Below are 15078 nucleotides of genomic sequence, written 5' to 3' on the forward strand. Positions count from 1 at the left end.
GCCTGAAACTGTGTGGATGCTTTTTGTTTATCAAAAGAGAGAAACAAACTTCAGTCTATTAGTCAACTCCTCTAACCTTGATAAAGCGTTTTCCTGGAGTGAAACATCTGCCGCTCTCCTCTCTTTCTCTCTCTCTCCTCTCTCTCTCTCTCTATCTTTCCCTCCTCTCTCTCTCTCTCTCACCCTCTCTCTTTTTCTCTCTCTCTCTCCCTCTCCTCTCCCTCTCTCTCTCACTCTCTCTCTCTCTCTCCCTCTCTCTCTCACTCTCTCTCTCTCTCTCGCTCTCTCAATCTCTCTCTCTCGCTCTCTCTCTCTCCCCCCCCCTCTCTCTCTCGCTCTCTCTCTCTCCCTCTCTCTCTCTCTCTCTCTCCCCCCCCCTCTCTCTCTCTCCCCCCCTCTCTCTCTCCCCTCTCTCTCTCTCTCTCTCCCTCTCTCTCTCTATCTTTCCCTCCCTCTCTCTCTCTCTCTCTCTTCTCTCTCTCTCTCTCTCTCTCCTCTCTCTCTCTCTCTCTCTCTCTCTCTCTCTCTCTCTCTCTCTCTCTCTCTCTCTCCCTTTACGCACGGACGGAGGCGTCCGGGCTTCTCCACCTCCACAACTTTTCAAAGCCAGTTTTAGTGTAAGTTTAAGGTTAAGTTAAGTTTAAGTTAATTCTCACCCGAGGTCTGAGAGGAAGCACACTGAACACAAGTCGTGGCGAATTGTTTGGACAGAGAAGTATTGGAATGTGCATTCGGTGTTTAACCCTTTAAATTTCTCTTCACGTTATGACCAGTTGGCCGTGAACTTGTAAATGACCACTCGCGTTATTGTGGAAAAAAAGTTGATCGTTGAGTTTTCGTCTACAAATTACAACTCATCTACATTGCAGAACATATTTTTCATAATCGTAACGCCTACATTCAAAACCCGGTAACTGTACACACAGGCTGCTTATCAGCAACGTGTAAATACAGTATATGAATGAATGGTCATTTATGGAATACCTTTCAGATTGCTCTTTTCATTTCAGAGCAGCTCTCCGCCTACTGGAAGAAGTCAAGGACATTCAGAGACATTGGATGTACAGTAGTATAGTAAGAATGTCATTACCTCCATGGCCACATTGTAGAAAACTGAAAGGGTCAAATAATGTTTTAGGATGTATAACTGAACATACATTTGCAAAGATCATTAAGGTATATCAGCTCCCCTATTCATAACAATTGCAGTCCCACACCGCTGACTAACGGGATGCATACCCACCTGTTGCAGAGGCCTGTTGCACTGTTTTTTTTACAAACCAACAATATCATGAAAGGAATTATTTAAACCTGCAGATGTCACTATTCCATTTCTTCCACCATTAAAAGGGGGACAAAGGGAGTCCCATCTAGCCTTCTACTACTGCACCATTGGAATAGGCCGTGAGGGGACGCATTGGCCCCCCGCGGGTTAGAGACACAACTCAACCCAGACCTCTGGACTGACTCATGCCACGACTCCCAACAACAGAATCACTACTCACAGCTGTTGTCACAGATGTACCTACACGTCTCTGACTCAAGATAAAACGATTTGTAAAAGCAAAGGTGTCTAGACTAGACTCACCCCCCAAACCACCACCACCACCCCCGCCACCACCGTAAACAAGTTCCCTGTGAGTGTGTCTGGGATGTGTAAAAGTACCCCCCCCCCCCCCCGCCCCCCCCCCCCACACCCTCCTCCTCCTCCTCCTCCACCACCACCAGGCCTCCTCCTCCTCCTCCTCCTCCACCACCACCACCACCAGGCCTCCACCTCCACACTGTCTGACTGTAATTGCCTCCATGCCTCTCGGATGGTCAATGTAGAGCAGGTGTGTTTTTTTTCCTGCGTTTTTATCCCTGAGGGTAGTGAGTCTGTATGGGGGAGGAGTTGACTGGGATCCAGAGCTCAGCATTAATAAGCAATGGAAACTAACCACAGCATTAAGAGATGGAAACCATTAACTGCCCTGTAAGAAGTTTCATGCCATTTTATTTTTTTCTCCATTCATAGCATTGGTAGGCCTACGGTACATGAGGGATTTTAGTATGTCCAGAAAGCCAGGATGACATTCCACAATATGCAGAGTATTCAATTAAAAGCTTTGTTTTGTTTTATTCCCACACAAAATGAATAGCTCCAGTCATAGTCTTCTGCGGCAGGATCCACACACCAGAGTCATCTTCGACGACATTGAATGGATTAGCCTTGACATTGTCTTACAGTATTTTCCAAGTGCAGGCTTTGGATGTCGCCGTATGCTATAATTACGGCCAATCTGATCTTGTTTTTGATCTTCTTTGTCAACAACATTCTTGTTAAAAGCAATGTTCCTTTTTGTGTAACTTCGCTGAAGACAGAACTATATTAACACTGCTACTGCGAGAGTGAGTAAGCTGCTTGGCCTGTTTTTATAGGATATCAAAGAAAGACATTCTTTTTTTACATTGTCAACAACATTCTTGTTAAAAGCAATGTTCCTAATATAACTTTCGCTGAAGACATAATTATATTAACACCCTTACTGCAAGAGTAAGTAAGTTGCTTGGCTTGTTATATAAGTATACCCTCAAAGAAAGATGTATAGAAAGATGGAGATTTAAATATCCCAGATGTAGCAATTAACACTAGAATAGCCATGGGTGATTCAGATTCAGATTCAGATTCAGATAACGTTTATTGCCATTATGCTTGACACATATAGGAATTTGCTTTGGCATTACAGAAGGTGCATTTATGCTTTTTTCACATATACAGTATATGAACAAGACAAGTACAATACAAATGCAAAAACAGTGAGGTAATTTAACCAAGTGAGTAAGAGGAATGTATACCTTTGCACTTGATCACATTTCAGGACCATCCTTTCATGACTTTTCCTAAATATGTGCATTCTACCACCCAGTAACCTTACATTTTCTAAATCACATCAGGATAAGGTAGTATAAAGCTATTTTGCAGCAGATTCACATTCTAAAGACTATGGTCATTTAGATAGATAGATAGATAGATAGACTTTATTTGTCATTGCTACAGTACAGGTACCAAACAACGAAATTTAGGAGGGGAGGCTCCCCTGGTGTTTAGGAAAGGAAAAAGAAACACATTTTAGAAAAAGCATAGATGCATAAAATCACAAGAAGGTAAGGAGCTGGTTTACATCAATAGAGGCTATGTACACAATCCACTGTACTATACTGCACAGATAGTCAACTAGGGTTGTCATATTTCACAAGAAAGTATTTTTTCCCATTATTTTAAAGTGTCACAGTTTGCAGGCTTGAAAATGTACATGTTTGTGCCTCAGCACTAGCTGCCATACAATCCGTCCGGACTGTCCTGGGCCCAGAACTTAGGCCTTTTCTGTGTTCAGGGCCTTGACGGCCCTGTGGTAGAAGCTGTCCTTCAGTCTGTTTGTCTTAGCGGCCGGGGTCCTGTACCTCCTGTTCGAGGGCAGCTTGACAAAGTGTTCGTGCCCAGGGTGGGTCGGGTCCTTGGAGATCTTGGAGGCCCTCCTGAGACAGCGTGTTTTGTACAGCTCCTCCAGAGAGGGGAGGGGGGCGCCGGTGATCTTCTGTGCTGTTCTCACGACTCTCTGTAGCTCGCTTCTCTCCGCTGCCGTGCAGCTGTGGAACCAGTTGGAGATGCCGAAGGTGAGGATGCTCTCCACTGCGCCGTGGTAGAAGGCCACCAGCATCTCCTTCTTGCTGTGTTGTTTCTTGAGGCATCTCAGGGTGTATAGCCGCTGTTGTGCCCTCTTGATGGTGCCTTTAGTGTTGTCCTTGACCCCAGAGGCGGCGCTTATAGTAGGTGACATAGGCTGACACAGCGGTTCTAGTGTTAATTCTCCTGTTGAATTGCAGAGTTCAATGAGGCCAGTATTCGTATGAATCACAGCATACAGAACAAAACTATTGAAGACATACTCTCACATCACACAATGCTCTGAAACAGTCAGCTAAATATTCATTCAAATCCAGGAAGTCGATTATTATTATAATTTTTGTAGCCATTTATTTACCCCTTATCTTAACTCTGAGTCATTCAAAAGGAATTTAAAAGCCAAATCCAAGCAATTAATTTTTAAAAAAAAGATTAAAAAAAAAAAAGAAAGAAAGAAACTCAATCTTCCAAAAGGACAAGATTGACTCTGACCAAATGAAGACACTCTGACTCTGACTCTCTTACTCTGACGCACACACACACACACACACACACACACACACACACACACACACACACACACGCTATGTGCAGAGCAGCAATTATACACACTTCCATAAGAGGGAGGGATCAGCAGAGCAGCAAGCTTCCAGTGGAGAGTCAGCCGGCACAGGAAGGACTGAAGGTAGTGTGCCGTGGACGCCTCTATGAGTGCCGCTGCGCTGTAATGTTACACAGACCTAGATGGAAGGAGTTGGTGTGTTAAAGTGTGTGTGTGTGTGTGTGTGTGCGTGTGTGTGTATGCATGCTTGCATGTGTGTGTATGTACTGTATGTGTGCGCGTGTGTGCATGCGCATTGCGTGTGTGTGCTGTGCTGTAATGTGGGCTCGCCAATGCCGGCACGCTGAGAAAATATGTTGCTTTTCATCTCTCAAACGCAGGGAGACACAAAGCAGCTGCTGGACTGCAGAGCAGCACGAGAGGTCCTGCCAAGTAACAACGCTGCCATTTAGAGAAGTTGTTTTTTTTACCGTGTGTTCCTCTGCCCTGGGTTGGACAGTGGTGGTGGCGGTGGCGGTGGCGGAAAGAACTGGGAAAGAAGGGACAAGGGACTAGAAAACAATCCGAATGATCAGGTTTGCGTCGTACGATTGACATACACACCCTATAACGTTAAGATAGGTCATTCATATGATTCATAACACATCTGAACAAAACCCAGTACTGTACTGTTCTCCTTGATGATGTATATCAGTTAATAGAGTTGTAATAATCTGAGAGCAGTGACTTCAACGGGCCATAATATGGCCCTATATTAGTATATAGGCCCTATTCAATACAGTACTTTACAGTTTACATCGAGGGTACGTGAGATTACCCGCCACGACAAAAACACAGAGAGGGAGTTTCCGATTATGAAAGACCCCTCACATCACGAGTGTCAAAACCATACCCCTCATTTCATGTCAGGCTAATGGGTTCATTTCACCCTCGCTCGGGGGAAGGGAGGGGGGGTTGATAATACTGTACAAGTTCCTTAGTCACAGTGCAATTATCAAAGGGGGGGTGGCGGGGGCGGGGGGGGGTAAGCCGTGAAAGGGCTTGCAGGGTGCACTCCTGTCCAGGCAGCGTGCCTCCTTCCCTCCTGAGCACCACGGTGCTCTCGCATCTCCAGAGGGAAGCTTTTTCGCAAGAAGTTCATTACACCCCCCCCTCACCCTCTCCACCCCCCCAACCCCATCCCCATCCCCTTCCCCTCCGAGACGCTTACCTCTCAATGCAACCCTTTGTCTCTGGTAATCTCGGGATCCTTCAGAACTGCTAGCTTGAGTTACACATTGGAGAGTATCTCAATGAGTCTGGACGGCGTTTCAAAGCGCAGAGGCCGCCATATCATCCGACTGTGGTCTTCATGTCTTGAGCTTATCTTGACCGGCAGTCAAGTTGGCCACGTACTGCAACTGAATAGCCTTGCCTCCTCATATCCTAAATGTTGTTTTTCGTGGCGATACAGGGACAAGAAGAGGTGTCCTTGTTGCTCAACGAAGAGGAAATGCTATTTCTTTTTATGTCAAAAATAGATGGAAGGAGATGGTGTGTGTGTGTGCCCGTGTGTGTGTGTGTGTGTGTGTGTGTGTCTGCATGAGTGTGTATTCGCAGGTCTTTTTTTAATATGTTTTGCCTTGTCATGTACTGTTCAGCTGCTCTCCCACCATGCCTGGCACTGCTGTACAACAATGCCAGAAGGGGCTAAATCACGTCAATACATTAAAATAGAATGGTGTGTGGACAACACACACAAGGACAGGATCTCTCCTATCTAAGCCTTGAATATGACAAACTCAGCTAGGCCATGACTAGCCCCCCCCCCCCCCCTCAGCCAGTGTAAACTACAAAGGTCATTTAATCCAGACCACTTGGTTTCAATTTTCAATAATCCGGGGTAGGCCGCAATGTGATAAAATCCTAACAACTTCCGTACTTAAGAGATAAGCCCGTTATGCACTTACAGAGGAGAGGGGAAGTGATCTGGGGTATCAGGCTTTCAAAGCGGGGGCCAGCGGAGCCAAGAGAGATTCACTTCACTCTGATGTGCCGGCAGGGACACTGTTCGAGGGAGACGGTAATCCATGTGTGGTTTTAAAAAAAAACGTCTACAGAGTGGCCTTCAGTCTGGGACACCTTTGTATGTCTTTGAGTTGAAGAAAAAGACTCCTTCGTACAGTTTTTTTTAATTTATCCCATTAGTATTCTCCACGTCGCTGCGTTTAAATGCAATATACCGGCTCATTGCCTCTGTGATCGTCTATCTACCCTGGCCTTTGAAGTCCTCTCAGCGGACCATGTACGTTCAGACCACAGAGTCGATACTCATCCGAGTAGTGTAACTGTACTGTAAAATTCACAAGGTGGACGTCCTAGTCTGCACTCTATATTCTGGCACAGACTTGACTTAAGGTCAAAGGGCGATAATAGGGAGGAAAAGGAAGCAGAGGAGGAGGAAGACAATTATCCGTCTCTTTCTTATCTAAACGAGGAACGCTTAATAACAGTGACGCTCAGGGAATGTGTGTGGCCAGAGAATCGCTTTCTTGGGAACCACCAAACACAAGCTGTCTGACAGGGAACATATTGTTTTGGGCTCAGGGAACAGAAACCTTTCAGATAGTTAAGAACAGTATAATAAGTAGGAGAATGATACTCAGAACAGGGAAGACTGGGGTTGAATTCATTTGCATGGTTTATTTAGCCTCAGAATACAAAAATTAACATTGGAGACAAAATTAAACTGGCTGAAATAAACATACATACTTTGCATCTCTGAACAAAGCTTGTTCAAATAGAATATTGTGTACTTTTCAAACAAAAAAATGAAAAATGTAACTGAAAATGTATTTAGTATGGACGGCTGGCTGTATGTCAGGAGTTTTCTGAAGCCTTTCTGTCTCCAATACTTCAAAATAAATGAAATAAAATGACTTGCACAGAAACAAATCTGAAAGCCACAAAGGTGTGTGCTCTTTCACACCGGCAGAACAAGTTAGATAGATTCATGCCCGAAACAATCCAATATACAATACAAATGTCCTGGAGTGAACTTTAGTAACAGAATCAAGGCCCCCCCACTAACAGAACAGCTCAATAAATCAACTGAGGGGACATTTAACTATTAAAGGGACGGCTCCCGTTCTTATCATTAGGCAGGTTTCTAAGCAACATTTTCAAGTTCTCAAGCATATACTGTACAACCGAACAAACACTAGAGGACTGAATGATTAATTAAAACAAAGATAACAAGACTAAACTAGTCTAAACGTAACATATTAGATGATTCAGACTGTACAGCAACCCTTCGGAGTCATTAGAATGGTAGTAAAGAATGATAAAAAAGTTATCTGCGTTTCATATGGAAAAAGAGCAATCTAGACCGACTGTATGTTACTTTCGCTGTATAAAAAAAAAGGTTGGATGCTTCTTGCATTGCAAGCATGACCTACAGTCCGAAACGCATTCTCTCCCACATCCTTCGTAAAAATGTCAACCAAATGTTCTGCCAATGTAAAGGGTTTATAATTAGGACCATAATCATCTGTTGATACCAAATGTACAGTATAGCTGATCCCCAAGTAGCTGTTTGGCCAGGCTTGGGGCTGTTTTTCCGAATGCAGATTTTTTTTCGCAGCGTGCTGCATTACCGCATTATTGAATTTGTGCAGCGAAGCCCGATGACATCACAGAAACTCCAACACTTTATGGTCGTGAGTCATCGAGTCCTCAACGGAACTTTCACCCCCAGTTCTAATGTAAAGCAGGTTCCGGAACCACAGAGGCAGGGCTTCAATAATCTCAGACGCAGAGAGCAAACATCAGTGGCATTTCCTCTGCTGGCCATTTTCACCGCATTCCCTCCAGCAAACATTTTCCATCGAAGAAGAATTTACTCTACAGTATGTGGTTTTCTTTCCAGGGCCTACTGTAAGTATATTTGAGAGTCAGAATACTGCATGGAAAATATTATCCTAATTCTTTGTTGACAGTAAGTTCATGTTCACATAATACTTTGTTTCTTAGATGAAGTGAATTCCTGTTTTCCTCATCGTGCATTTTGAGAACCATCCTACATAATCTGAGACACTAATGAAGATGATACCGTTTTTGGTAGATAGATAGTGACTTTCCTCTAAATCCTTCAAAGAGCTCCCCTTCTGTGAGGTTTAAAAGGCTGAGCTTCTGAGCTCATAAGAGTCTGATGACTGACTTAGGGTATCTCTGATTTTCAAAGCGTTCAGCAAATTAACTGTCGACAAGAACATTCAAAAGCTGTTATTAATGTAAGCTAATTAAAAAGAACACCTTAAGGGCACATCTGTGGGAGGGGGGCCCCCTGCCAGGCTGGGCTGTCACCACCCCTGCGACTGCCATCTTTTACAAAAGTTTGAAACCGAAGATTAATTAGAAAAGAAAAGAAAACAGCTACAAAAAAACTCCCAAAATAAATTCATGAGAACAAATTGCATCAGTGGTTTCTAGAGCTGTTCCAAGTACACAAGGTTAAGTTCAAAGTGATAAAAAAAGCTGATGACACCAACGTGAACAACACAAGACTCAAAATAGTTTGCCTCTAGCAGCATCCACAACAGTTGGCAAGTGGGCACATCTGTTGTTTTTGCTAAAACTTGAACTTGAGAAACCTTTTATTAATGCATGCAAGACCAGCCAAATTAACATATTTTTAAGGCAGCTCTTGCCCTAATGTTTCTTCTTCTTCTAAAAAAAGGACAAAGATATTAATTAATTCAGATCCTATATTAACAATTCTAAAAAAAGAGAAAAGGCACAAACGTCAGCTTGCATCTTGGTGACATTCAGCTAAGACACATAAGAAACAGGCAATACTGGACAGTATTAAAAACATTGGCAATAAAAAAAACAAAAAAACAGTTAAAACATCGGTAGTGGGTTTGAAAAAGCAGTTATCATAACTCAGTATCTTAAGACACAGGGGATAAAAAATACAAATCATTTCTTTCTTTTTTTCCCCCCAAACTTAAAAACAGCACGCGGGTCATTGTTTTTGGCTGTTCACAGTGATCTTTACTCAGATGAACTCTCCTCGGAAGGGCAGTGAATGGATGCTCTGCTGTTGCCACCGGCAGCGTAGCTTGGTAAGTGGCGAGTCCCGGTGGTTTTGGAACTCGGAGAAGCTCAGCTGGTTGAGAAGGTCATAAACTCCAGCCCTGGCTGCCACCTAGAAGGAGAGAGAGAGACAACTCATCATCACCAGGGAAAAACAAAATGGAGTCTGGTCGTAGTAAGAAGCTCTTCAACTGCCACCTAGTAGAGGAGACGCACAGGAAACAACTCATCATCACCAGGGGAAAAACAAAATGGCGGCTGGTCGTAGAAGCGCTCGCTTCATTTGTCACTTCACTGCCAACACACAGTTGTTTTAAAAACACTCCTTTCAATAGATGACACGGCATTGACATTTTGACGTCTGTTAATAGATTTCATGCTGCCGTTAAAAGAAAAACTGCTGGGTATATTTTTGGAAGAAAATAAACATTGAGATGACATGGGAGACATTTGACTCTTGAGTATGAGTCATCACTTCAGTCTATGGCAGAGGCAGACCATGTTCCTCCCAATTGGTCTCTAAAGCGCTGGGAAGTGAGGAAGGCTTGAAGGGTCAGACTTGACTCACGGCCTACTGTCAGACAGCAGCCCTCTGCTGAGAAACCACCAATTAACATCTGACCACTAGCCAAAACAATGGTCCACACACACACACACACACACACACACACACACACACACGCACGCACGCACGCACGCACACACACAAGGAGACACACACACACACACACACACACACACACGCACACACACACAGAGACAGACAGAGACACACACATACACACACACACGCACACACATTTTGCTTAGGGAGAAACAGATTTAACATGCCATTAAAAGTGTCACAGCTTGTCCGGTTTACTCTGCAGACTATTTACACGCCACCAGGGCGTGTGACCCTCTCTCCTCAGCAGTAACAAGACCCAGCAGCCTTTCCACCCAGGGTCCAGTAATCACAGAGGAACTGATCTTGATTTGATCTTTTTGTATTTTTCTTTTCTTTTTTTTTGAACAGTGTCCTTGAGTCTTTTTTCTTTTTTTACATTGTCCTTGAGCCTGAGAAAGGCGCTTTTAAATTAAATCTATTATTATTAATATTATTATTATTATTATTATTACTACAGTTTTTCTCAATTGCTAAAACACATTTCACAAAACTTTCCTCCATTTTCCCAAAACTCTAAACACAACACACTTTTCTAAAGCTACATAAACAAAACCACACCTTCTCTCTTCAAAACTCAAACTTTCACACCAAAACAGCTGCTCAAAGCCTGCAAAAATGTAAACACTATAAGCATCATTACAGACTACAACAAAACAACTGAAAACACAATGTTCAGTGTGTGAGAATGTTCTTTTTTTTCACAACTGCCAAAGCACATTTTTAGAAACCTTACAGTATCTGTTCTCAGAATATATCACTGTAGAGTATTGGGCATTCATAGATTTGTGTGTTTCATATGAACAGTATGTAAATCTACAGAAAATACAGTATGTATGTTGTTGGAAAATATCCTTTTACAGTATGTATATGTTCTTCATGAATGTTTTACTATAATGCTTGGCTAATTTTACTACTATATAACTAAAAGACATTACAGTACAGTAATTCGAACTTGATCTTACGTGTGGACAATCGACTTCTTTCTAAAGGGATCTCTTGACCATTCTGAAGTACGCATTCACCCACAGGGGTGGGTGAGAGTTACAGTAATTGAAATAGTATAACTTCCTTCAATGTTACGGTACATATGGGAATACGGTACATGTGGGAAAACTAGGGTTAGGGTTAGGTGCTAGGGTGACTTGGTACATGCTGGCATGTCTAACCCTAACCCTAACCTTAACCCTAACCCTAACCCTACCCCTAATCCTAACCCTAACCTTACTGTAACCCTAGCACCCTAGCACCTAACCCTAACCCTAGTTTTCCCACATGTATGATAGTCATGCATACAAATAAATCTGCGCTCCCTGTCTAACGTTATACAGATCTAACGTTACATATTTTAAGGCTGATTTAGCATGATAGTCATGCATTTTTAGATATCTATTTCCCCCATTTAAATGGCATATGATGTCCAAAATTTTACTACAGTAAAGTTCAGCCGCGAAGTTGTTGCACTGTTGTCCTATCGAGTTTTAAATAAAGGTTTGAAAAATGTACCGTATTCCCACATGTACCGTAACATGTACAATACTGTACTGTATCACAACTCAATGCAAACTTTTTTATTTATTTATGGAACTATACCACACACACACACACACACACACACACACACACCACACTCATTTGCAACAAGTGTCTTAAATGTTGAGTCGTTATGTTTAATGAATGAAGCCAGGTGTGTTCATTGTGTTCAAATTTTGCTAACTGTGGCAAGCATTTTGCATCACATGAGCTTTAATTTGAGAATTTGAGCAAAGTTTTTTGCAACTTGTGTTTTAGCAAGACAAAATGTGTTTAGATTTATGAGAAAAGGAGGATTGTGTTTTGTGAATTGTGTCTTCATGTGAAATGTGTTTATGGTTTTGGCAAATGGGAGCTAGTTTTATTAAATGTGTTTAGAGAACTGGTCATTTGGTTTAGAGAACTGGCTTTTGTGTTTTAGCAATTGGGAAAAACTGTATCATTATCATTATCATTATTATTATTATTATTATTATCATTATCATGATTATTATTATTATTATCATTATTATTATTATCATTATTATTATTATGGTGAGGAAAGACTCTTCAGAGACAGTATGGACTCTTCAGACGGACGCCTGCTGCTTCCAAGCAGTCACTAAGGAACCAAAGCAGCTCTCTCTTTTCGGATGTCAACATTCAGCTAGCTTAAAAGGCTGTTCAATAAAATGGTGAAGTTCCTGTCTCCAATGTCTGAGCTTACAGTTATTTAATATATGCAGCATCATCATCCCGGAGTTCAGATCAAAGAGGGTTTTGACTCGGCTGAACATCAGGCTGTGTGTTAAACGGGAAAGCCCCTTGAAGTCCGTTGATGGAACTGCTCAGTATTGTAGGTGACCTACATTTCCAGCAGAAATGCACCTTGATGTACCTTTATCTGCTGAGGCGGCCAAGACGTAACTGCACAGTCACATTAAATAAGAAGTCTTTCAAGGAATTTACGACATTTGCCTTCAAGTAGAAGCAGCACCATTCCTTGAAAAATATTGAGCGCCAGTGGGAGTTAAATACCAGTATTTCCTTACACTACAGCGTGCCAACGCTACTGTAACTTGTCAGAGCTGATGAACATGTGGCTATTTGTGCAGGGCGCTGATGATATTTTGAGTATCTGCTACTGGATTTGTGCTATGTCAAATATGCTGAGGAAGACCTACAGTGTTGGAGAACAATGGAGGAGAGATCATTGTTCCAAAATATCCCTTACTCTTCACATCATTGATTATAGCTTCTATGGCCAGCATTGTAAAAGGACACCCAGCACACCACACTGTGTGGTTGATTCCATGGCCTACTCTTCGACCATGCTGAATTGAATGCTCTAATAAAGGCATGTCTTTTATTTATTTATTTTCCTTCTTTTTTTTTTTTTTTCCGTTTAGCAGAAGTGCCTTACTCAAGGGCGCACTCGTGGTGGTGGTGGTGTTCCCAGGTGGGATTAGAACTCATGACCTTCTGATCACCAGTCCAACTCACTATCCACTAGGCCAGGGCCACCACTACCCCATGTACCCCAAAACCCGCATGTATATTACGTACCGCCGGAAGAAATGTCAACGTCCTATTGTGTGGACGAGAAACACTCTGAGAAACACTCTGAGTAACTCAACAAGAATGTTTGCATCAGCCCTTCTCATTGTCAGCTGGCTCACAGAGGAAGGAACAAAGACACACCTACAGTTCGAGTCGTATACTCAAGTCGGCCTTGATTTCCCTGAGCTACAGCAGACGATCCATCACGCTTGATCTCTCGACCGTTATCCACACGAGACAAAAACTCTTCAGAAACGAAGAAAAACGTTTTCTTTCATAACAGCTATTTTCATTAGAGGAGAGGCTCTGCCTCCCCCTTCCTCCCCTGGCCACACGTCCCTGGTTGCCGTATGGAAATGAGGACCGACACCGTACTACCGCACTATCACACTATCGAAGGAACTACCTAACCATTTAATATTCTATGTACTGGATTGGATAAATAACCTTTGATTCAGTTTGATTTGGAAGAGGGATGGTGGAGGAGTGGGTTCAGCTGTGCTGCCATGGGTCCCCTGGGGGGGGGGGGGGGGACTCCTGAGAGGATCTTTGGGTTGCTTTCTGCTGCTGAGCCTGACTCCGTTTAACCTGACCGTCCATCCCACTGTCCAGCTGTCTAAATAGGAAACGTGTGAAAAATCGCAAGCGATGATACGTCTGGTCTGGACAGGCAACATCTGTTCCCGTGGAATCTAGGGGTCTTACAGTTCCGTGAAAAGGGTGTTGGGGGACTTAGCTTTAATAGCTCGGGATATTGGGGAGCGTTTGAGTCGGCTGAAGCTAAAGGTGAGCAATCGGCGTCGCTGGGTTCTCTCTCTACGCTCAGTGGGCCTAATATGAAGACCCCCCCCCCCCCCCCGCCCCTCACACACACACACACACGCACACACACACAAACACACACCCAACCCCTATCCTCCACCCCCACACTTCCTTGTCAAATGGTTCTCCCCCTGAAGTTGCCTGTGTGTTTGGCCGCCAGTGTAGATATGTGTGATAGTAAGCAGACTGTGCCTTTCGTCCGCTATTGAAGAAGGATCACACATGCCAATACTCAATAGGGGGCTCCAATGGGGTGGTGGTGGTGGGTGGTGATGGGTGGGGCGGGGGGGGGGGGGGTGAGGGTGGTCTTTCCCACAATCTCAAAGGCCTCACATACCAAGCTGGTACTGGGGGACAGGGAGGCCTCTGTAAGCACACATCAAAACAGCTGGAGTGACTGATTGGCTGCCTCTGCAAAAGGTATCCCTGGCATCTGCCAGGCACAAGCTCGCCCATTGTATAGGGGACCGCATCGCGGTCGGCCAAACAGGGATCTCAACTCAAATGTCCTCTTGATGTTTTGACTCTGGGGGGTGGGGGGGGGCTGCGAGGTGCAGAGGCGACGCTCGATGTGTTAATGACGACATTGATGATGTTTGGACGCCGCACTACCAAGTCGAGATGTTTGCTTTCGTTTGACGTACAAATGTAGGCTACGTCAACACACGGCTAAAGGTGCGTATGTACACCGCTGCTGTGGTACTTGTTGTCTCAGGTACTGTAGAAAGTAAATGCAAAACAACTTCAATTTTAAATGACGTATAAAGATTGTATCGCTGAAAACTAGATAGATAGATAGATAGATAGATAGATAGATACTTTACTGATCCCGGAGGGCAAATTAAGGCGTTACAGCAGCTCACACCACAAACAGCAACAAAAAAAAGTTGAATTGAAGAATATAATAATAAAAAAGATATAAAATAGACATCAGAACGAAACATTATAGAAAGTATCAACAGACCAGTATGATTTAACATCCCCCAGCCTGACAGGCAGGCAGAAAACATCTCTAATCTATGGTGCTCCTCAGTGCAACATGATTGTAATAGTCTGTTACTAAAGGAGCTTTTCTGCTTACTGTATCCTAGTGACAACTCCCAATGAAAAGGGCTACCTGTAGGCAAAATCATTTTTCTGTTTTTTACATGTGCTTAAACTACAGATTGTAAGCTTTCAAATGATGCATCCTACATTGAAATCGGAAACAAATTG

The 15078-nt window shown here is 43.3% G+C and overlaps 1 protein-coding gene across 1 annotated transcript in view; it reads right to left on the reverse strand.

Moving 5' to 3' along the window:
* Positions 1-9267: 9267 nt before the first annotated feature.
* pald1a (phosphatase domain containing paladin 1a) overlaps positions 9268-15078 on the reverse strand; it is a gene marked incomplete at both ends in the record, with an annotated part of 56481 nt that continues 50670 nt past the window's right edge. Inside the window, one exon of the mRNA XM_080541406.1 lies at positions 9268-9417. Coding sequence (XP_080397532.1) covers positions 9268-9417 — 150 coding nt within the window. The remainder of the gene's footprint in view (positions 9418-15078) is intronic.

Source organism: Nansenia antarctica (genome assembly GCF_963989245.1).
Source record: "Nansenia antarctica genome assembly, chromosome: 11".
In the NCBI taxonomy this organism is placed as follows: domain Eukaryota; kingdom Metazoa; phylum Chordata; class Actinopteri; order Argentiniformes; family Microstomatidae; genus Nansenia; species Nansenia antarctica.